General features: G+C 42.6%; 1 protein-coding gene across 1 annotated transcript in view; it reads left to right on the forward strand.

Annotated features, from left to right (window-relative positions):
* Positions 1 to 23,868, forward strand: part of RYBP (RING1 and YY1 binding protein) — an 84,727-nt gene extending 60,859 nt beyond the window's left edge. Inside the window, 7 exon segments of the mRNA XM_030206496.1 lie at positions 12,946 to 13,034; positions 13,037 to 13,095; positions 13,097 to 13,186; positions 13,189 to 13,296; positions 13,298 to 13,431; positions 14,478 to 14,576; positions 20,142 to 23,868. Of these exon segments, the coding sequence (XP_030062356.1) occupies positions 12,946 to 13,034; positions 13,037 to 13,095; positions 13,097 to 13,186; positions 13,189 to 13,296; positions 13,298 to 13,431; positions 14,478 to 14,576; positions 20,142 to 20,394 (832 nt within the window). The 3' untranslated portion in view covers positions 20,395 to 23,868.
* Positions 23,869 to 24,350: the final 482 nt, after the last annotated feature.

Below are 24,350 nucleotides of genomic sequence, written 5' to 3' on the forward strand. Positions count from 1 at the left end.
GTTCCTCCAAAGGACGGTTTCAGGAAGCCCGTCGGTATCGCTCCGGGCAAGTCGGGCTCCTCTGCCCCCTCTTCCTTCAAGAGGAACTTCTCCCCCAAGCAGCATCCTTTCGCAGAGACCGCCGTCCCGGAGGTGCGTCCTCGGTCCTCCCCCCAGGTCTCGTACCCAATGACGGGGCCCTGGTCCATGGCCCAGTGCAGATTGGAGGACGCCTGTCCTCGTTTCTGGGCGAGTGGACCAGGGTAACTTCAGACGCTTGGGTGCTGGAAGTCATCAGAGCGGCTACAAGCTAGAGTTCTGCCGACCCTTAAGAGACGGGTTTGTGCACTCTCCCTGCAAGTCTCCGGTCAAAGCTGTGGCAGTGCAGCAGACTTTGGACAATCTGATCCGCCTGGGTGCGGTCGTTTCCGGTGCCAGAAGATCAGCTTGGCAAGGGACGTTACTCCATTTACTTTGTGGTACCAAAGAAAGGAGGCTCTGTACGGCCTATCCTCGACCTCAAAGGGGTCAATCAGGCCTTGAAAGTTCGGCACTTCCGAATGGAGACTCTCCGCTCTGTTACAGCGGCCGTGAAGGCAGGGGAGTTCCTGGCATCCTTGGACATCAAGGACGCTTACTTGCATATTCCCATCTGGCCTCCTCATCAACGCTTTCTGCGTTTTGCAGTCCTGGGCCGACACTTCCAGTTCAGAGCCCTCCCGTTCGGGTTGGCTACTGCTCCGCGGACTTCTCCAAAGTAATGGTGGTCATCGCGGCCTTCCTATGAAAGGAAGGAGTACAAGTCCATCCTTATCTGGACGACTGGTTGATCCAAGCCCCCTCTTATGCAGAGTGCGGCAGAGCTGTAGACCGGGTGATTGCTCTTTTGAGCTCCCTGGGTGGATCATCAACTGGGAGAAGAGCCAGCTGCGCCCGACTCAGTCCCTGGAATATCTGGGAGTTCGTTTCGACACCCAAGTGGGCAGAGTGTTCCTGCCGGACAATCGGATTGTCAAGCTTCAGGCTCAGGTGGACCAGTTCCTAGTAGCCTCTCCTCTTCGGGCTTGGGACTATGTGCAGCTGTGGGCTCTATGACGGCCACGATGGAAGTAGTGCCCTGGGCCAGGCTCATATGAGGACCACTACAACTCACTCTACTGCAGCGCTGGACTCCAGTGTCGGAGGATTACGCTGTGCGCCTTCCCTTGGACCCAGCGGTGCGCAAGGCGCTGAGCTGGTGGCTGAGGACAGACAAGTTGTCCGCAGGGATGCCTCTTTTGACCCCGGAGTGGGTTGTCATCACGACGGATGCCTCTTTGTCGGGCTGGGGAGCCCACTGCTTGGGAAGGACAGTGCAGGGGCTCTGGTCTCCTGCAGAGGCAAAGTGGTCTATCAACCTCCTGGAACTCAGAGCCATTCAGTTGGCGCTTTTGGAGTTTCTCCCGGTACTGGAGTTGAAGCCAGGACGGGTCCTGTTGGACAATGCCACGGCTGTGGCCTATGTCAATCGCCAAGGAGGTACCAAGAGCGCCCCTCTAGCCAAGGAGGCCATGAATCTATGCCAGTGGGCGAAGCGAACCTAGAACAGCTGTCGGCGGCCCACATTGCCGGAAGTCATGAATTCAAGGCGGACTTTCTCAGTCGCCATACCTTGGATCCGCGAGAGTGGCAGCTATCTGCTCAGGCGTTCTTGGACATCACGAAGCGCTGGGGCCAGCCGAGCCTAGATTTGATTGCGTCATCGGCCAATTGCCAAGTGCCCTCGTTTTTTGAGCAGAGGACGGGATCCTCGATCTCTGGGAGTAGATGCTTTTCTCCAACAGTGGCTGACACAGGAGCTTCTCTGTGTGTTCCCGCCCTGGCCCATGTTGGGCAGGGTGCTAGACCGGGTGGCAAAGCATCCGGGCCGGATAATCCTGGTGGGTCCGGACTGGCCCAGATGTCCCTGGTATGTGGACTTGATCAGGCTCTCAGTGGACGGCCCTCTGCGTCTGCCAGCGGGGCCGGGCCTGTTGCATCAGGGTCCCGTGGTGATGGAGGATCTCTCCCCCTTTGGTCTTACGGCCTGGCTGTTGAGCGGCAGCGTCTGAAGAAGAAGGGCTTCTCAGACAAGGTCCTCGCACTATGCTGAGAGCGAGGGAAGCGGTCTACTTCTACTGCTTACGCCAGTGTTTGGCGTACTTTGCATCGTGGTGTGAGGCAGGCTCACTTTTCTCCCTTCACTGCTCCAATTTCTTCAGTGCTGGCGTTCCTGCAAGAAGGTCTGGAGAAAGGCCTTCGCTCAGTTTCCTTAAAGTTCCAGGTAGCGGCTCTGGCTTGCTTCAGGGGTCGCCTGAAGGGTGCTCCCTGGCCTCGCGAGCCAGATGTGGTGCACTTTCTCAAGGGAGTTAATCACCTACGCCCTCATCTGCGCTCGGTGGTGCCTGCGTGGATTTCAATTTGGTGCTCAGAGCCTTGCAGAAGCCGCCTTTTGAACCCTTGTCGAGGGCACTCTCTGAAAGTCCCTGACGTTGAAAGCAGTCTTTTTGGTGGCTATCACTTCAGCCAGACGATTTCCGAGCTCCAGGCGCTATCATGTCGGGAACCCCTTCCTGCAGTTCACTGAGCAGGAGTGTCTATTCGCACGGTGCCTTCCTTCCTGCCCAAGATTGTTTCCTGCCTTCCATGTGAATGAGCAGCTCTGCTACCCTCCTTTGTAGGGAGGACTACCCAGGGAGTACTCTGCTCTCAAATATCTAGATGTGAGATGAGTCTCATCAGATACTTGGAAGTGACCAATGATTTCCGGAAGTTGGATCATCTGTTTGTGCTGTTCGCAGGTCCTCGTAAGGGTCTGCAGGCTGCCAAGCCTACAGTAGCACGATGGGTCAAGGAAGCCATTGCAGCGGCTTATGTGGCCGCGGGGAAGATGCCGCCTATCCAGCTGAAGGCTCACTCCACTAGAGCACAGGCGGCCTCGATGGCAGAGGCCGGGTCCGTCTCCTTGGAAGAGATTTGCAAGGCGGCAACTTGGGCATCGGCTCATACCTTCTCCAGGCATTACCGCTTGACTGTGGCTGGGGCGGAGGCCCGGTTTGGAGCTTCAGTGTTGCGGTCAGGGATTTCTATGTCCCGCCCTGGGTGAGTACTGCTTCGGTACATCCCACCAGTCTACTGGATTGATCAGCATGATGATATGGAAGGAAAAATTATGTATCATATCTGATAATTTTCTTTCCATTAATCATAGCTGATCACTCCATAGCCCCTCCCAGATATCTGTACTGTTTATATTCTGGTTGCATTTCAGGTTCAAGTTAGTCTTCAGTTCCTGTTCAGGAGGACTTTGTGTTCAAGTTTTTTCAATTGGATTCTTCAGGAGTTGAGACGATTTTGTGTTACAGTGAGCTGCTGCATTCCTCTCCCCTCCGTTTTACGGGGCTGGATTGAGACCTAAATTCTGCCGGCGCTCCCTCCCGCTTCATGCGGCTGTAGGGCAGCTTTGTACCCCTCCCGCTTTGGCGTTGTTAGGGTCAGTCAGCTCCTCCCGCGGTTGCAGGATAAGCCAGATTCCCCCCGCATTGGCGGGTGTGGTGTCCCTCCCCCGCTCTGCAGGATGAGCTGGATGGATTCCCCTCCCCCACTTGTGTGGGGATGAGCTGGGTTAATTCCCCTCCCCCGTTTCGGCGGTGGTGAGCTGGGCAGAGTGTCCCTTTGTGGGTGTAATTCTCTAAGTGCTGAGTCCTGCGGATGGAGCTTTGATATCGACATACTGAGGAGTTTCCGGCAGCACCTGACCACATATAGGGAGGCAGAAGGATTGCTCTCTATCTCTACCTGCTGGTAGATGGACACAACCCACCAGTCTATGGATTGATTAGCTATGATTAATGGAAAGAAAATTATCAGGTATGATACATAATTTTACCTTATGAAAACTGTCAATGAATTTGGATACTGTGTGGCTCAAACTCTTACCCTAACATGATGTTGGAAAAAAACAAAGCAGCTGGCCCAGAGGTGGTACCAACAGCAAGTTGGGGAGACCATGAATTTTGAAGCTTAACTCTGCATTGAGTGAAAGAAAAATCCTGTTTGTTTTAAAATATTACTTAGTAACCTTCATTGCATGTTCCCAGTCGTTGTACTTTTTGAAAGAGTAAATAATCCAGTTTGCAGTTATCCATTCCACTCATGATTTTATAGATGTCTTTCATATCTTCCCTCACCCATGTAAGTGGAAGAGCCCTAACCTCTTTAGTCTTCCTGTATAGGAGAGTCATTTATCATTTTGGTTGTTCATCTGGCTTGTAGATCATTGTATACTTTGAAGCACATAAATAAGAAATTAACAGTATAGAGGCATTCTAGGGTGCTTTCTTTATATAAGGTAGGGTTGTGGCTATTTGAGTCCTGGATATTAGTTCTGCTTTATTATGACGTGCTTTCTGTATAGGTCTGAAATGTATGTGGTCTTTTTCAGGGTTGGTTATTGGAGCTCTGCTTCTGTTTGAGATGGCAACCATAGTGTGGACAGTTGGTTGTAGAAGTCAGGGTGGGGCAGGGGAAGGTCCAACATTAGGTGTGGCAAGGGACTTGGGGCAGGGCAAGTAAGAGACATGGAGCAGGGCAGGTGTCAGGTTTTTCTGTGTCAAGAAGTTGGCAACCATAGTTGGCAGGGAGGCATAAAACCATTTGTTTGGACTGGTCTAGCAAGACAATGAGGAACTTGTTTTTTTATTTTTTAAATACAGAATAAGTTGGTTTGGACAAACCTAAATGGGCCTCATTTTCGAAAGAGAAGACGCCCATCTTTCAACATAAATTGGAAGATGGCGTCCTTCTCACAGGGTCTTCCAAATCGGTATAATCGAAAGCCAATTTTGGACGTCCCCCAACTGCTTTCCGTCGCAGGGATGGCCAAAGTTCAAGGGGGTGTATCGGAGGTGTAGCGAAGGCGGGACTTGGGTGTGCCTAACACTAGGACGTCCTCGACCTGTCATCGAAAGAAACCAAGGACATCCCTGACGAACACTTGGACGACTTTACCTGGTCGTGTTTGTCTTAGGACCAAGGCACAAAAAGGTGCCCGAAATGACTAGATGACCACCGGAGAGAATCGGGGATGACATCCCCTTACTCCCCTAGTAGTCACTAATCCCCTCCCACCCTTAAAAAAAAATCTTTAAAAATATTGATTGCCAGTCTCTATGCCAGCCTCAGATGTCATACTGAGGTCCATCACAGCAGTATGCGGGTCCCTGGAGCAGTTTTAGTAGGTGCAGTGCACTTCAGGCAGGCGGACCCAGGCCCATCCCCCCTGCCTGTTATGTTTGTGGAGGAAACAGCGAGCCCTCCAATTCCCACCACAAACCCACTGTACCCACATCCAGGTGCCCCCCTTCACCCGTAAGGGCTATGGTAGTGGTGTACAGTTGTGGGTAGTGGGTTTTAGGGGGAGTTTGGGGGCTCAGCACACAAGGTAAGGGAGCTATGTACCTGGGAGCAAGTTATGAAGTCTACTGCAGTGCCCCCTAGGGTGCCCGGTTGGTGTACTGCATGTCAGGGGAACCAGTGCACTACATATGTTGGTTCCTCCATGACTTTGATCCTGGGGAACTGAGTTTGATTCCCACTGTAGCTCCTTGTGACTCTGGGCAAGTCACTTAACCCTCCATTGCCCCGGTACAAAATAAGTACCTGAATATATGTAAACTGCTTTGAATGTAGTTGCAAAAAACCTCATTTCCCCTTTCCCCTTGCATTTGGTCATTTCTGAGATGGACGTCCTTGGTTTCAATTTATCGCCGAAAATCAGAAATGACAAGTCTGGGAACAACCATCTCTAAGGACAGCCAAATTTCAGGATTTGGGCATCCCTGACCATATTATGGAAACGAAAGATGGATGTCCCTCTTGTTTTGAAAATACGGGTTTCCCCTGCCCTGGATGGGGACGTTTTGCTAGGACGTCCTCATCAAAACTTGGACGTCCCTTTCGAAAATGCCCCTCAATATCTGTGTGCACTGTCCAAAAGTTTTATATTGATATAACTACTACTACCACTTAACATTTCTAGAGCGCTACTAGGGTTACGCAGCGCTGTACAATTACAAGACTAATAAAATTAAAACCAAATAAATGATATCTCAATAGGTGACTCAAAGCTTGGTGTCATCAAGAAGGTTATAGGTACGTAAGAGGATGGGGCAATACATGGAAAAACAAAAGACTGTATTGTAATGATGGGCTTCATTTCGCTGTGGCAAGAAAAAACAATGCTTGGTGAGAAATTCAGACATGTTTCTAGGCATTTAAACTGGAAGACGAGGGGGGGGGGCATATGGAGGCAAGTCACTTCCAGTGGTCACCCCCAGCGAAAGACAAGATGTGACAGTGGTAAAGAAAGCAATGAAAATAACAATCTTAGCAAATCATTTCTTACCAACACAGCAGGAAGTGAGACTAAACAAAAAAACTAAACAGGAGATAAGATTGCCACTGAAATGTACTGGAAAGCAATGACCACAATGTTTGCAGTCTAATCACCAAAGTTAATGATCTGCAAGCCCTGATGTTAGAGGCAGACTTAGACATTGTTGCTATATTTCACCTTAAACCGATCATTATTAAATATTTTAAATTTAAATGCTTTACTTTTTGTCTATTAGATTGTAAGCTCTTTGAGCAGGGACTGTCTTTCTTCTGTGTTTGTACAGCGCTGCGTACACTTTGTAGCGCTCTAGAAATGTTAAATAGTAGTAGTAGTAGTATCATGGAGGCATGGTTTAATGATTCTCATGAATGGGATGCAAACATACCAGGCTGGCAATCTATTTAGGAAAGATAGAGATGGTGTAAAGGTGGAGGAGTAGCTCTGTATGTGAGAGATATATCACAGTGACTGAAATGCCAGGGGCCCAGGGAAAGGAAGAAGCAATATAGATCACTTTGAAAAGAGATGATGGAATTTCTGTCCATATGGGAATTGTCTGCAGACCTCCGACACAATCGGAGGAACTAGATAAAGACCTGGTTACAGATATCCAAAAGTTGGGAAAGAAAAGAGGTGCCGTTGCTGGGAGATTTCAACCTGCCAGATGCAGATTAGAAAGTTCCATCTGCGAAATCGAAAATAATAGAGAGATCATGGATGCCTTTCAAAGTTGTCTTCAGACAAATGGTGACAGAACCCATGAGGGAAGGAATGACACTGAATCTGATGCTCACAAATGGGAAAAGCGTGTCTAATGTCTACCTGGGCAGCAGTGATCATCATACAATTTTGTTTGATATAACAGCTAAAGTGGAGGGCAACCACTCAAAACTCAAAATCCTGGATTCAAACATGCTGACTGTAGTAAATGAGGGAATACCTGAAGAAAAGCTGATGGGCTGGGAGGACATATGAGAAGTGGAACGACAGTCCAGTCTGAAAGGAGCTATAAATATGGATACTAACTTTTATGTAAGGAGAGTAAATAAAAGCAAGAGGAAATAAAACCAATATGGTTCTCCAAGGAAGTGGCTGAGGAAATAAAGGCTAAAGAGTTGGTGTTCATGAAATACAGAAAACCTCAAGAAGAGGAAACAGAGAGGAATACTGGATGAAACTGAAAGAAGCCAAGAGAGATACATCTGGCGAAAGCGGAAGAACAAATGGCTAGAAATGTAAGGAGGAGCACAAGAATTTTTTTTCAGGTATATTAATAAAAGGAGGAAGACTAAAATGGAATTGTGAGACTAAAGATATTGTGAACCGCTATGTGGATAATGATGAGGAAAAAGCAAACGTGCTAAACAAATACTCTCTGTGTTCACGGAAGAAAATCCTGGAGAAAGGAGCATGATTGACTGGCAAAGGTTACATAAGAGAATGGAGTGGCTATAGCACCATTCACGGAAGAATGTGGTTTATGAACAACTTGAAAATTTGAAGGTGGACAAAGCCATGAGACCCGGATGAGATCCATCCCAGGATATTGAGGGATCTCAGAGAGGTTTTGGCAGGTCCTTTTAAAGATTTGTTTTAATAAATCCTTGGAGATGGGGAAGGCTCTGTGGAATTGGAGAAGAGCGGATGTGTGGTCCCTCTTCACAAAAGTGGTGACGGAGAAGAAGCTGGAAGCTACAGGCTGGTAAGCCTCACTTTGGTTATTTTTTACCAAAGGTAAATCATGTCAAGTGAATCTGATTGAATTCTTTGACTGGGTGACCGGAGAATTAGGACGTGCTCTAGATGTAATCTACTTAGATTTCAGCAAAGCCTTTGACACAGTTCCTCATTCGAGGCTCGAATAAACTTGACAGGCTGAAGTTAGAATCCAAAGTGGTGAACTGGTTGACAGATGCCAGAGGGTGGTGGTAAATGGTATTCACTTGGAGGAAGTTAAGGTGAGTAGTGGAGTGCCCAAGGGTCGATGCCTGAGGCCGATTCTGTTCAACATTGCCGAAGGTAAGATTTGCCCTTTTGCGGACGATACTACATCACCTTGTATCTGTCTCCCTACCGGACTTGGCGAACGGCTTCACGGTATTATGTAAGCCACATTGAGCCTGCAAATAGGTGGGAAAATGTGGGATACAAATATAATAATAATAATACCAAGATTTGTAACAAAGTGGAAACCCCAGAGGGAGTGGAAAAACTAGAAAAAGGTTCTGCAAAAGTTAGAAGAATGGTCTAATGTTTGGCAACTAAAATTCAATGCAAAGAAGTGCAGAGTGATGCGTTTAGGGAGTAGACATCCAAGGGATACGTATGTGTTAGCCGGTGAGAGACTGATATATGCACAGACAGGAAGAAGGGACCTTGGGGTATCTGAAGGTGACAAAACAGTATGATACGGTGGTGGCCGTAGCCAGAAGGATGCTAGGCTGTATAGAGAGAGGTGTAACCAACAGAAGAAGGGAGGGTGTCAATGCCCCCTGTACAAGTCATTGGTGAGGCCCCACCTGGAGTGTTGTGTTCAGTTTTGGAGGCCATATCTTGCTAAAGATATGGCCTCCAGAAACAAGACTTGAAGCTGGCCAGAGGAAATTATATGGGGCTTGCACTAAAAGATGTGTGAGAAAAGATTGGAAGACCTGAATATGTATACCCTAGAGGAGAGGAGGGACATGAGATATGATACATACATTTGAATACTTGAAAGGTATAAATATTTAAACAATCTTTTCCAGGGAAGGGAAGACGGTAAAACTAGAGGACATGAATTGAGGTTGCAGGGTAGTAGACTTAGGAGTAATGTCAGAAAATTATTTTTCACGGAGTAGGTGGTTGATGCCGTGGAATGCCCTCCTGAGGGAGATGGTGGAGAAAAAATAAAACTGTGGTGGAATTCAAAAAGGTGTGGTATGAACACAGAGGATCTCTAATTAGAAAGTGAATGGTATAAAAAACAAAACAAAGGGTGCATATGTGTTTGCATGTCCAAATGGTGCTTAGATGGCAGCTCTGGCTGTATCAGCTAAGTTGGGCTGTCTTGTATGGTCTGAGTCCCACATGTAGCAATCCAGTTTAGGATGGACTGGAGAAAGGTTCGATTGAAACTCCAGTAATTTAGAATGTGAGGACAGTGCCGGATAGACTTTTACAGTGTGTCCCGCAAATGACAAGATGGATTTGCAGAGGCTGGAGTGGGCTTTGACGGCAAATCCAGTAGTTGGAATATAGGGACAGAGCCGGGTGGACTTCTATGGTCTATGTCCAGAAACAACAAAGAAAAAAACATGATCCGGTATATAATATCACGTACATTGCTGATTAATCTGAATTGATGATGAATGTTACTATTGGGCAGACTGGATGGATCAGTCAGGTCTTTATCTGCCGTCACGTACTATGTTACTATGCTACTATATTGATTGTCACTGTCAACAGATTGCAAAGGATGCCCTACCTGAACAGGTATCGCCATGCTTCATCACCAGTAGTTGGCAGTTCACATAGCAATGAGTAGCAACTACAGGATTCAATCACACAGTCCATTTTCCCACGTACTAGATTTGGTCCTGTGACATTTTCAAAGATTATTTTCTTCCTAGACAGGACAGAGTTCCTCACCCTCTTATGTATAAATTGTTTTAAACATCCATAGGGTTGGAAAGAATAAAAAGGTCACAGGTGGTTTATGAATAAATCTTATTGAATATGATGATATGAGCAAAAAGAAAAGGTCTGATAGAATGAAACTGAGGGGAAGTTTCATAGGATGCATGAATGAAATTGAAATATGTGCCTTAAGGCTAAACAAAAACGCTGTCCTTCACAATAGACGATACTAAATTGACAATAGAATTTCCAAACTTTACTACATTCAGTTCTTGAAAACCTCAAATATTGTGTTCCGTTCTTTATTAGGATTTATTTACTGCCTTTTGAAGGAATTCACTCAAGGCGGTGTACAGTAAGACTAGATCAAACATGAGCAATAGGCAATTACAGCAGTAAAAATATTCAAATAACAATACAAAGTATGTCGTGGTATACTACTTACAACGCCAACACAATACGTATTAGAACATTTTAATTGCTAGTGAAAGGTAAAGCAAAGATGAGCAAAGTTCTCACAAATTAAAGTGCACTTACCCTCAATGACACTGAAGCATAATCTTTTCTATGGATCTTCTCAGGATGATGAAACAAAGCTATGTCTGGCTTGAGACCTCAAATTTTGTTGAGTCTTTCAAGACTTCTATTGTGAGGCACAGAGTTTTTGGTTGGTACTTTGCTTATTCTGATTTGGTCATCTTTGTGTTTTATAAAGGCAACATAGGTGCCTATGTGCCTTTTATCAACTGAGAAGCCAGAACATGTGCAGATGCAGACATATAAAAGTTTACACCTGCTCCAAGACAGGTGTAAATGTGTACAAGTATTCTTGAACAGATTCTATAAAGTTGTGCATCCAAATATCCAACTAGTGTGCAAATTTGGACATGCAAGTTATAGAATAGTGCCAGTTGTTTGCCTAACTTATTTGTTAAATTAGATGCTAATTGGCCTTAAGTACTAATAATAGCCCTTAAGTAGCATCAATTGTGCTAGGCGATATTCTATAAACTTACAGCCTAATGCTATAGCGTACAACTTGGGTGTGCACATGGGCAGATCAGGATGTGTCTTGCAGTTTTGCGCATACGTTATGGAATACCATCACATGCACAAGTTTAGGTGTGACCATTTATACCAGCCTTTGACATGGCATAAGTCCTCTAGGTGTGCATATGCTGACTTCTGTTCTATAATGGCAATTTTATGTGCAATTGCCGTAATAGAATTGTGGCTTAGCGCCCATAGTTTTTGCTTCTAATGTTTGGCTCACTTTCTTGAATCTACCCGTCTGTATGGATGTATAGTTTATAAAAATAAACACGGACATTACAACTCTGATTCCCCCCCCCCCCCCCCCCCCACGAAAGCCTATGTACATGCACTAAGATTGGCATGTGTACATAATGCACATATACTGCCATACAGTTTTAAAAATGCTCTTCTGTATGTACATGCAAAAAGCCTTCTAAAATGACCTACTGTAGCTGAATGGAGCAATTTAGAACCACTTTGTTTCAGTGTATGAAATGATCTTATGCTGCAGTTGCTGAAAGTGCCACCCCCTAGAATAAATTGGGTGCTTTTTTTTTTTTTTTAAAGTAAAAGGGGGGGGGGTATTTTTCTGAAACTCCTGATTTGATCCTGTGGTTTCTGAATTGGGGACATTTAGTTTGTTCCTAGATGGACATTTCTTGATCACTCATGTATAACTGGAAAGCATAATTATAAAAAATCACTTGATGGCAGACCATACTATTCTTTTCTTTTCTTTTTACAAGATTTCAAACTTCCCTTCTTTTCTACTCCAGACATGTGTGCACACTCGGGTAAAGGCAAAGGGGCTGGGAAATAATTCCATGAGGCATGCGTCCTCACTACAGAGCTTCCCTTTGCTGCTAGGATCCCTATCATTGCTGGGCTGTCTCTTAGGGGCCCTTGTACTAAAGCTTAGCGCATGCTAAGTGCCACATGGCTAGTTCTGTTAGCGTGTGCTATGCTTTAGTAAAATGGTCCCTAACAGATTTAGATGTACATTTAATTTTCTCGATTGTAAATTCTAGTGTGAAGCTTTGTAGATTGAACCTATAGCTTTCTTAATGGTTGCTGTATTTAGTAACACCTACAGAATGAACCCTGTAGTTTGATTGCTGTGGAAAAGCACAGCAATACCTGGTCCCTTGGGACAGGAACACTGTGGTTCAACTGTAAAAATCCATCCTTTGAAATCTGTTGACAGTGACAGCTAACAGTTAGATATATTATCTCACTTAGTTTCATTTTATTCTTTCCAAACCAACAGAATGAAACAATTAAATGAGATGCATCACCTAGAGTTACTTTTGAGGTGAGATATAACTTGACAGTGAAGAAACTTGACATTTTCCATGTTACTGTGCATTATTTCTTCACACACTCTCTCTTCCTCCTCCTAGCAACACACCTTGTACTTTTCCCTGCTTATTATGAATTTGAATCAGCTACACTGTTGAGCCAAAGAAACAAATTGTTTTGAATGATATTGTATGGGTCATTGAAAATGGAATTGGTATGGCAAGTATTTAACTCTAGGGTGACCGAGTCTAATTTACTAAACTTATAAACAATAGACACAGATCTGAAGTTGGTTATATCAGATAGTATGTGAAATAGGCTGGCAACCTTTTAACAGCTCTCAGCCTCGCAATGTCATGCTATATAGTAATATGAACAATTCATGCTTCTACAGATAATCCTTATGCACAAGGTTTTGAAATATGTTGTGAAAATCTACATATTAATACAAAAATATGTTTTTTAAGGTTTCAAATTCATCATTTTTAGAGACATTTAAAGTTGATCTTGCATAAACTCTGATTGAGTGTTCGTGCTGTTTTGGTGCTACATCTGGTACTTGTTAATCACTGACAATAGATCTTTATTTTCTCCTATAGAAAACCTAGAATAAACTCTCAATTGGTTGCACAGCAAGTCGCACAGCAGTATGCCACACCACCACCACCTAAAAAGGAAAAGAAAGAAAAAATGAAAAACCTGAGAAAGAAAAACTAGACAGAGAAAAGCTTGATAGAGAAAAGCCTGAAGAGGGAAAAGTTTGACAGAGAAAAGCCTGAGAAGGAAAAGCCCGAGAGGGAAAAAACTGGACGAGAAAAGCCCGAGAGGGAAAAACCGGACAGAGAGAAAAGCCCGAGAGGGAAAAACCGGACAGAGAAAAGCCTGAGAGAGAAAAACCGGACAGAGAAAAACCAGAGAGGGAAAAACCGGACAGAGAAAAGCCTGAGAGGAAAAACCAGACAGAGAAAGCTTGAAAAGGAAAAAACTGACAGAGAAAAGCCTGAAAGAGAGAAGATTGAAAAGGAGAAACCAGACAAAGAAATCAGCCCAACAATTGTGAAAAAGATCACCAACAAAAAGGCTAGGTAGGATTCCAGGGTGTGTGTACTTGCAAGAAGATGATGATGATGATTATTTATTATTATTATTATTATTGTATTTTGATTTTCAGCTGTAAAGAAAAATATATTTAGATGGTGTATAAAGTAAGGAAATAGAGCTATATAGAATAGTGTATTTTACTATTTGGCCAGATCGAATAATGAAAAGTATTATTCGTCCGAACATGAATATCGAATATGAGCAATGAGCATTGAGCTTTAACATCTATCTATATATATAAAACTCACCCTCAACGTTCTATTGGCTTCTGACGTCACTGAAGCCAGGTTCGTATGTTCGAAGCTCTGAAGCCTCGAAAATCACTCTGGGCCCCGCCCTCGCGTCAAACGTTATGACGTTGAGGGCGGAGGCGGAGCAATTCACCGCCCTCGCGTCAAACGTTATGACGTTGAGGGCGGAGGTGGAGCAATTCACCCACATCGACGACGGGTGGGGGGGGGGGGCACAGGAAAGCCTTGCTAGCGCCCGTTTCATTGGCTCTAGAAACAGGCCTTTTTTTACTAGTAACAAATAAAAGAAGCAATGTGAAATCAGAGATCAAGTGTTTTTCAGTAGGATTTAGCACAGTAGAGCCCCAGATTATTCGTATTTGAATTTAAATCACTATTCGGCCAAATAAGAATAATGTATCTGTGGCACTATTTGGGGCCGAATTGAATACAAATACTTGGTACAGCACTAGAAATAATGCAAGGATAAAAACCCACCCACTATTCCCCTCCACTAGCTTCTATACAACAGCTAAGCTTGTTTCCATTGACAAAAATCAGAGCTTAATGGTGTGACTTTCCTTTTTTGTATAAATCCAGACCATTCCTTTTAATGAGTCTAATTTGAAGGCTGTAAAGGTAATAAAGCCTCCTCTAGCAAAGTATTTGTTGTGGATAAAGGTACGTTTTTGATCTTTGTTCTCCTGATCGTGATCTGGTATGCTTTTTGCAAAATTATATTGTTGCAGCATGTTTTATATTGATCAACCTTTTAAAACCTTGCTTTCTTTCAACTTTAGGCCAAAGTCAGACTTTCTAAAAGATCCTCCAAGTGAAGTAAACAGTATACAGTCAGGAAACACTACCATGAAGATTAACAACTTAAATCACACTTCAAGGTACGCTTTAGTCTGTCTCTTCTAAGATGCCCTGTCATTTGTCAAATTTAGTTATAAACAAGTGTTTGGAAACTAGAGTGCATAATAAACGGACAACAAAACTGTGTTTTCACAACTTAAATTGATTTAACATTCAAGCTAATTTAAGTTACCCAGGTCTTCTAAACACAGCAGAATTAAATTAGCCATATATAGACAGTATGTTGGTACTAAGAGCAACTGCTTTTTACTGTAATGTTTTTATTTTGAAAATATCCCGAGTTTTGATTAACTGGGAACTGAGAACATGGTTTTATGAAGGTTTATGAAATCTGTCACCTTTCTTTTGCCCTGTCCTCAGTCATCACTTGGCTGCTTGTGGTATGGCAGTGTTTCCCAAGTCCGGTCTTGGAGTATCCCTTGCCAGTCAGGTTTTTAACATTGCTTTTGACTCGTAACCACTCGCCTCCACCTACCCTCCTCTCCTCTTTCCTCTACACTTTAATTGATTTGCTTGCTTTATTTTTTGTCTATTAGATTGTAAGCTCTTTGAGCAGGGACTGTCTTTCTTCTATGTTTGTGCAGCGCTGCGTACGCTTTGTAGCGCTATAGAAATGCTAAATAGTAGTAGTAGTAGAATATGCATGAACTTGATTTGCATACACTGCCTCCATTATGTGCAAAACTGTTTCATTCATATTCATTGTGGATATCCTGAAAACCTGACTGGCAAGAGGTACTCCAGGACCGGACTTGGGAGACACTGTGTTATAGTACTGAGTTGCTAGTCAAGGGAATGACTAAGAAAAGAGACTAAGATGTCATAGACCATCTTTTTCATTCATAATGATTGGGATGGCCCCTGTTGCTCAGTAGTAGTGCTGTCCACAGCCATATAGAGACGTGGGTTTAAAATTGCTGAAGTATTTTGTTCATTGCGTCAAAATGTCCCTTTACTTATACATCATTAGGATTGAAATACTATCACCCCATTCAGTGCTTGTTTGCTTGTAATACTCTAAAGACTGCTTGCAATGTAGAAAAATGTAAACTGATTCTTTAAAAATAACTCTGGAGTTAATGATCTGACCAGTGGCAATTAGATTAACTGTTAATGCTTAGACTTTTTCAGAGCTTTATGCAAGCAGTTAATCTCTCTAGTGCATTAACAACATATCCTATTAGAACATAAGAACAGAAGCATTGCCATACTGGGGCAGACCAGAGGTCTATCAAGCCCAGTATCTTATTTACAACAGTGACCAATCCAGACCACAAGTACCTGGCATGATGCTGAAAGATTAAAAATTCCAAGTCTATGTTCAAGAAAGTTTTAATAATATTTTTCAAAGAGTAACAGATAATTTGGGCTAAAGGCTGAAGAGTAGCACTTTGTTCAGATATGCAGGAGATAACTTTTGTTTACAAATCCAGCTGTAGCTTTTCTGCCACAGCTCTGTTTATTTTACTCCTGGGGAAATTCTGTGTATGAATTTCCACCCCTCCCCCCCCCCCCCCCCCCCCCCCCAATTAAGTGAGAGTTGATTTATGTTGTTGACTCCATTTATCCATTGCCTTTGGTATCAGCAGTTTTCAAAATAATTTTATACCCTTTCTGTTTCTTCAGGTGTCTTGCTGCTGAATATAAAATGAGTGCAAAATTAATTTTATACAAAATCCTAAAGGGTAAAAGGTGAAACATTTTGGGAAATACACATACTGCATTTTTAAGCACCACAATTCACAACTTTGTTTCTTACTAAAAACACTTCACTAGAATATTTACTTAAAAACAGAAAAATAAAGGCAGATAATATTCAGTCTGTCTATCCATGCCATCTACTATCCCTTTTTCTCCCTTTGACATTCTTTGTACTTCTCTCAAGCTTTCTTGAATTCAGGTACAGTTTTCATCTCCACCGGGAGGCCGTTCCACAAATTCACCACCCTTTCCGTGAAGAAATATTTCTCTGGTTATTTCTGAGTCTCTTCCCTTCCACATTCATCCTATGCCCCCTCATTCCAGAGCTTCCTTTCATTTGAAAGAGACTCTCCTCCTGTGCATTTTGCCATGTAGGTATTTAAATGTCTCTTTCATATCTCCCCTCTCCTGCCTTTCTTCCAGAGTATACATATTGAGATCTTTAAGTCTATCCCCATATTCTTTATGATGACCACTGACCATTTTAGTAGCCGCCCTCTAGACCAACTCCATCTTGTTTATATATTTTTTTGAAGATGTGGTCTCCAGAATTATACACAATATTTTAAATGAGGTTTCACCAGAGTTTTATACAGGAGCATCATCACCTACTGACCATTCTTCTTCCTGTGCACCCAAGCTTCGTTCTAGCTTTCGCAGTCGTCTTTTCTACCTGTTTGGTCACCATAAGGTCATCACATACAATCACCCTAGGCCCTCTCATCTTTCGTGCACAGAAGTTCTTTACCCCTTAAACTGTACTGTTCCCTCTGGTTTTGGCAGCCCAAGTACATGACCTTGCATTTTCTCTAGGTCCTTCCTCATGTTATCCACACTATCATGGGTGTCTACCATACTGTAGATTTTGGTATCATCTGCAAAGAGCCAAACCTTACCAGATAGCCCTTCAACAATACTGCTTACAAAAATGTTAAAAAGAACCCGCCCAAGAACCAAATCTTCAGCAATACTGCTTACAAAAATGTTAAAAAGAACCCACCCAAGAACCAAATCTTGTGGCACACCACTGATAATATCCCTTTCATCAAAATAAGGGCAGTTTACCACTACCCTCTGTCACCTTCCACTCAACCAGTTCCTAACAGTCTGTCACTTTGGGACCCTTACTGAGGGCACTCTATTTATTAGTCATCTATGTGGAACCGTGTCAGTCTTTGCTTAAAATCTAAATACACCACATCTAGCGCTGTCCCTTGATCCAACTCTCTGGTCATCTAGTTAAAGAAATTAATCAGATTTGTCTGACGCCCTTTCTCTAGTGAAACCATGTTGTCTCGGGTCCTATAATCCATTAGATTGTGGAAACTTCACTATTATCTATTCTAAAAGCATTTCCATTAATTTACTTACCACAGAAGTCAGACTTACTGGCCTGTTGTTCCCAACCTCTTCTTTACTTCTGCTTTTGTGGAGAGCAGCCACACCTGCTGTTCTCCAGCCCTCCTGGACCACTCCCAACTCTAGAGAATCATTGAAATGTCAGCGGAGCCACCAGAACGATTTAGATTTTGCTAACACCGTTTCAGTAGTAGCTCAAGTTGAGTTACATGCAGGTACGTTGGGTATTTTATCTGTATTGGCTTCTGCATATTCCTTCCCTTCACCTTTGAGTGTTACAATGCTACTTTTGCACGTCCTCCTATCACTAACATATCTAGAAAAAAAAATCCTCCCATTTTACTGTATTGGCTATTATTTCTTCCATTTGCATCTTTGCTTTCCTGACTACCAGCTTCTCTTATCTTTTCCAGATATTCTCACCTGTCTTCCTCTTTGTGCGATCTCTTGTAGTTTATGACGGCTATCCCCTTTTTTCTTTGCTTTTCAGCTGTTACTTCTGAGAACCAAAGTAGCCTTTTTTTTCCTCTTATTTACTTTCCTTACAAAAAGGTTTGTTGCCCTTACAATAGCTCCAAACAGTTCTGCCCACTATTTTCTTGCTGCTTTCAGATGTTCTTGTTTCCTTGAGGTAATCCCCCATGTGAGCAAAGATGAGTTTTTTAAAATCTAGAACATTCACTTTTGAATGAACCCTCTCCATGCCTGTCTTAATATTAGACGATCATTGGATTCCAGATGATCACCCATTATAACATCAGAAATACTCTTCCCATTTGTAAGTACCAAGTCCAGTATGGGCCCACCCTGTGTAGGTTCCATTACCAACTGCTAGAACAGTTCTCCCTTTAGTGAATCCAGGATCCTCCTACTTTTATAAGAACTTGCAGTAGGGATACCCCAATCAACATCTAACATGTTAAAATCACCTATTAGTAGTACTTCACCTTTCATAGCTATATTTTCAGTGTCTTCAATTAAATATCTGTCCACTTCTGTCTGTGAAGGAGGCCTGTGTATCACACCATTGTAAATACATTTTTCATTCCCCCTTTCTAGATTTGCCCATAGTGCCTCTTCCTTATCCTGTAGATCTTGCAAATGTGTGGCTTTAATATTATTTTTAACATACAATGCCACCCCCACTCCTTTTCTTCCTACCCTGTATTTCCTGATTAGATTATAGCATGATATAATTGTATCCCAGTCATGGTTCTCTGTGACCACCACTAAATCCAAATCAGCTTCTAGAGCCAGAACCTTATTTCCTAAACTAGGGGGCAGTAATATATACTGCTTTCCAGATGTTGCCCTTTTCCCATTTGTGTAGAGCAGGGGTTCTCAGACCAGTCCGAGGGAGGCACCTAGCCAATCAGGTTTTCAGGATATCTACAATGAATATGCATGAGGCAGATTTGCATACAATGGAGGTAGGGCATGCAGATTTATCTCATGCATGTTTATTGTGGCGATCTTGAAAACCTGACTGGCTAGGTGTGTCCCGAGGACTGGATTAAGAACCCCTGGTATAGAAGTATTAGTGCTTCACTTATCTGAGGGCTTATACTTATCTGGGCACTTTGATCACCCAGTCCCAACAATTCTAGTTTAAAGCCCTCATCAGTAGGTTAGCCAGTCTGCTGCTGAAGACACCTCTTCCCTTCCTTAATAGATGTTCATTATCTCTGTTCAGAAGCCTTTGGAAAATCATCCCATGATCCAGGAAGCCAGAACACTCTCGATGACAAAGTCCGCATAGCCACGCAGTCATCTCAAGTATACGAGCTTCTCTACCTTCTCCTTTACTCCCGTGAGGGAGGATTGACAAGAACACCATCTGAACAGTCCTATTCTAACTTGCTTTTTGTGGTTTCATACATACACAGCTACATTTATATACTTGAGAATTTTCTCTTATATTATTATCATGATAGCTGGTTCCTAAAAATTACTGTGAAATAGTTGTCGGCAAGAGTTTAAGTGCAGTGGGTTGAATGGCAGTCCCACAATGGCATGTTTAAAGACAATACTTGGCTTTAAACATGCACTGTAAAAGATTTATTCATTTTATTCTTAAATGTACGTTTTCTGCTTTTTGTTTAAACATCACACTGTTAAAACAAAATCAAGAAATATGAAAAATGACAAAAGTTTCTTTATAGTATTGTGTCTTAAAAAGTAATTCTAGGTGATGTATCATAGTTCTTTCACATATATAAGGTAGCTCTGTTTGGGCAGATCCTCCTTTGGCTTGCTGGAGATGAGGGAATACGGTCAGCCCATGAAGAAAGAAGAAAGATTAACTACCCTTTCGGTGGTTGCCGGAGAATAGCTTTGAAATTGGTTCTGGAAAGGGCTACACCCTCCTCGCAGCCTTAGAGGTTGCAAAATCATTTGTCCTAGACATGGATGAAAATGAGGCAGATACCATAGGTCGTGTGCAGATTTTTGAAGCACCAAATAGAATTTTAAGAGTAAATTTAATATTTTACTTAATCTCACTTCAGGTTTCTCCTTTTTTGTAGGCCACGACTGAAAAATGTGGACAGAAGTACTGCACAACAGCTGGCAGTAACAGTGGGGAATGTCACAGTAATTATCACAGACTTTAAGGAAAAGACTCGTTCCTCTTCTACATCATCTTCTACAGTGACCTCCAGCACGGGTTCAGAACAGCAGAACCAGAGCAGCTCTGGATCTGAGTGCACAGACAAGGGCTCATCCCGTTCCTCAACGCCAAAAGGCGACATGTCAGCAGTAAATGATGAATCCTTCTGAAAATTGCACATGGAATATTGGAAACTATGAATCGGGATCTGAAATTTCAAACTCCCCACCTGCCCACGCTGCTTGTCCTACTGGAGATTTTTTTTCTGTGCTCAAAAACAGATTTTATTGGACATCAACTACTTACTGATGATATCCAGGACTTCTGCTTGTCATGGGCATCTGGCCGTTAAGGAATTTCTTACCCCGACTATTAACTCCTGACACTTTTATGTATTCCATTGTTTTATATGATTTTCCTAACAATCATTTATATTTGGATGTTCACCTGAATCTACTTTTTATACAGATTTGCTGTGCACAGTTTTCCATGTACATTATAACTGTTTTTTGTTACTTTTTAATTTTATTTATTGCATTCACAAATTCCATCTTTTCAGCATATCTTTTTATCTTTTTCTAATTTTTCTCCTTTTTTGCAGCTATACTATATATGCTATCAATTTTTATATATCTGTATAAATGTATAGAGAGGGTTATTTGAAACCAATACATAAGAAACACTGGTGCTTGATACACTGTGAAGTGAAACCTTCATTCAACATATACCTTATCTAAGTGAGTCCCTTATATGGCAGTACTGAAACAGAATCTTGTCTGAAATATGTGCTTCAGGCAAAGGTGTACAGAATACTCTTTTTTCCTAATGTCTTTGGCTAATATAATAGAGAATATTAAAGATCAAAATGTTTTTGAAATTACAAGCTTGTTGCAAGGCAGTATCTAAAGCCACTTAGTCTGACTTTAACAATCATAAATGGGAAAGAACTTGTCGTTGATGTTTCATAAGCACCTGCAATGGCTTTTGTATTTCAAACATCCATATATGGCATGATAACACTTCTGAAATTGATCACAAACCGTTATTCTCCATGGCAACCAAACTGGTCAGTCCCACAGGCAATGTCATTGACTATATATTTCTATGTGACCCACCTAGAATGTTTCTTGTCTTTTTGGCAGTATAAAAATCCAAATATAAAATTAACATATAAAACATGCTTAATTAGGCTGGAAAAGCCCAGGCGGCTTTTCTGCACATGCATGGCCAGTACTGAGTAGACACCTGTATCACAAGGCCCCCTCATCCTCACTTTAGCCATGGAGCAAATTGAATGTGTCCCTTGGTTCTCTCTGCTTTTCACTTTTCCATTCTGGTTGTGAAGCTCCCTCAGTGGACAGGTTTTATGTGTGACTGGCTTACCTTGCAATCCATTAGAAACACCAGTTACAGGTATGCAACTTTACATTCTGCTGAGTGAAGCCATTTTCCAGAGCTGCACACAAAACAGACACACTGTGCAGTAATTTCCATGCTTCATAATCTGCTACATCAGAAGAAAGTACAATCGTTGCAAGGTTGCATTGTGAGCCATTATTTGTTTCAACATAATTTTTGTTGATTGATCTTGCCTATTTCTTTTTATATTTATGGAGGATATGGCTTCAGCATTGAAGGAAACCCTTTAGTCTACTACATTTGTGTGTTCTAAGAATAATTTATAATGGCAGCCGTAATCATTCAGTGTGATACCTAACCACTGACCCATAGTTCTAACTCATGGCATTTTAGTTTTTCTACTGCTAGACTTTGGGGTTTATGCAAATGTTTGCTAGGCCTTTGCCTAGGATAGCAAAAGTCTAATGATCCTGTATCCACACTCCTACTCTGGCAGACGTCTGATTGGCACCCCTTACCCCTTCATAAACATTGGGGTTTCAGCAGCACTGTTGTCAGAAGATAGCATGAGGGCTCAGTCTACATGGTCACAGGCTGTACCTCCTGAACAAAAATTTGTGCATCTGTATGAGCACGGGCTGACATTACCTCCCTGTTAAGCCACACTAGCAGCTGCTGGTGCGGTAATGCTAACAGCCCATTCACTGTGAATGGGCTGTGTCGGCATTGCTGCATGGCTTTGTAAACAGGGGAATTGGTGTGCATGCCCACCGCCTTATTTTAATAGCATTACTAGTATCCTGAGGCTTGTGGAGAAGTGAGAAAGGGAGGAGGGGAAGGATGGTGATAGATGGGGACCAGAGGTCACGGATTAAGATTGTTGGAAATAGAATCTGAGATCCGATGGGGAGGGTACCGACTGGGATCAGAGTTCTGCAGTGGGATCAGCTTTGAGTAGGAAAGCTGGCAATATAGTACCAACAGCACCTAGGGGAAACAGTAAAAATAAAACAAAATCTGTCACTGTAGCCAGTTACTAGAATTCTGCATCATGATGTTGCTGTAGTCCAGCCAGTTACTTTTCAGAATATTGCAATCTACGTGACCAGTGTCTGCTGTATTAAAATGTTTCCTCTTTGGCCTATGGCACCACAAATCTACCCCTATAATATTTTGCAGAGTTTAGGAAACCCTTCAGTAAACACAAGCCAGTTTGTATTAGAGAGTTTTTCCAGGCTGATAACTGATTCGGAGCACACCAGAGATGTTACATTTATGAATGGGTTATGTAAAGGTAGAACAAATCTATTTCTATACTGTAGTGTGCTGAAGTTCTGGGTCTTTATGGATTACGGGTCCATTAGTATTCACTTTCTTTGAAGTCTGTCTATAGAATGTCATCTTGGTATTCATTTTGCTAGAGTTGTACTTTGCAGCTCTTCTCGCTTATAGTTGCATTGTATTACTTCTCCAGAATAGGATGCCACAAGGAATGCAAGTGGCTATTTTTGTGTCATGTACTTATGAGCCTGTTTAGTTGGCATCGCTGGTGCATTTCTAGATATCTGATCTTTGCCTGGGATTTCTTTCTGTAAAAGCTGAAGGTATGAATAGCTCAATATTGGCAGCTGATAAATAATAAAAGTTTTATTTGGTGAAGGTCTACTTGGCAACCAGGATGTCTGACTAATCCTCTTTCTTTTAATTTTCAATTATTTTGAAGACGTCAATATTTTTATTTTCTTACGTTCTGTCCATTATCCCCAGATTTTATTTGGGAGATTAAAGATGGCCAATATATGTTTTGGTTTTCTTTTCATTATAATCAACACCCTTAAGTGGTTACAACGCTCTGCTGTAATGTGTTATCCACTCAGCATATCCTCTAATGGCAATGGATCACCTTGAAATTTTTTTATATATATATATTTTTTTTTAGGGGGGGTGAGGGGGAGACTTCTATACAGGATAAATGTTTTTAATCCTTTGGCTAAAACGGGCATCTCTTACTTTAGTTCAGCAATAAAGGAAATATTACCAGTTGAATTTTCACTAACATTTTGGTTCTTCTTCATAGCTAGTACAGAGAACTTGAAGCAATATTTAAAGTATACAATGGACAGAATGCTACAGTTCTTGCTTTTATGACCCTACAATAATTTTAAAATGTAAAAAATGCATGGAAAGTACTTCCTCATGATACATGGTTTTATTGGGCCTATTTCAGGGGTATAGGGGGAGATTCTATATATGGTGCCTAAAAAAGCAGTGCCTAGATTTCAGCCGCAGTATATAGAATATGCTTAGTTGATATCTCGGTGCCTAAAACTATGTGCATCCATTTACACCAACGAAAATGTGGCGTAAATCCCAGTGCGTAAATTTACATGCACCGGGCCATATTCTATAACTATGCGTGTAAATTTTGGAACACTCAAATGCCCATAACCATGCCCCTTTTTGCCTGCGCACATTAGAAGTTTGGTGCACTTGGTTACAGAATACACTTAGGGGGGGCCCTTTTATAGAGTGGCGGTAAGCCCAACAGGGGCTTACAGCTCGCTCTTCCGGGACAACCGCCGGCCCAACGCAGCCACTGGTGGTGGTCGCACCCTGAGTATGCACCATTTCTGAGGGAAAAAGCCCCTGGAAATGGCTTGTGTGGTGGTAATCCAGCGATAATTGGCATTGCTCTTCGCTGCCCACTTAGCGCAGGACCCTTTCACCTTAGTGGATGGTGTTAAGGCTGCCTGCTGCATGCTATGCG

Source organism: Microcaecilia unicolor, chromosome 6 (genome assembly GCF_901765095.1).
Source record: "Microcaecilia unicolor chromosome 6, aMicUni1.1, whole genome shotgun sequence".
Classification (NCBI taxonomy): domain Eukaryota; kingdom Metazoa; phylum Chordata; class Amphibia; order Gymnophiona; family Siphonopidae; genus Microcaecilia; species Microcaecilia unicolor.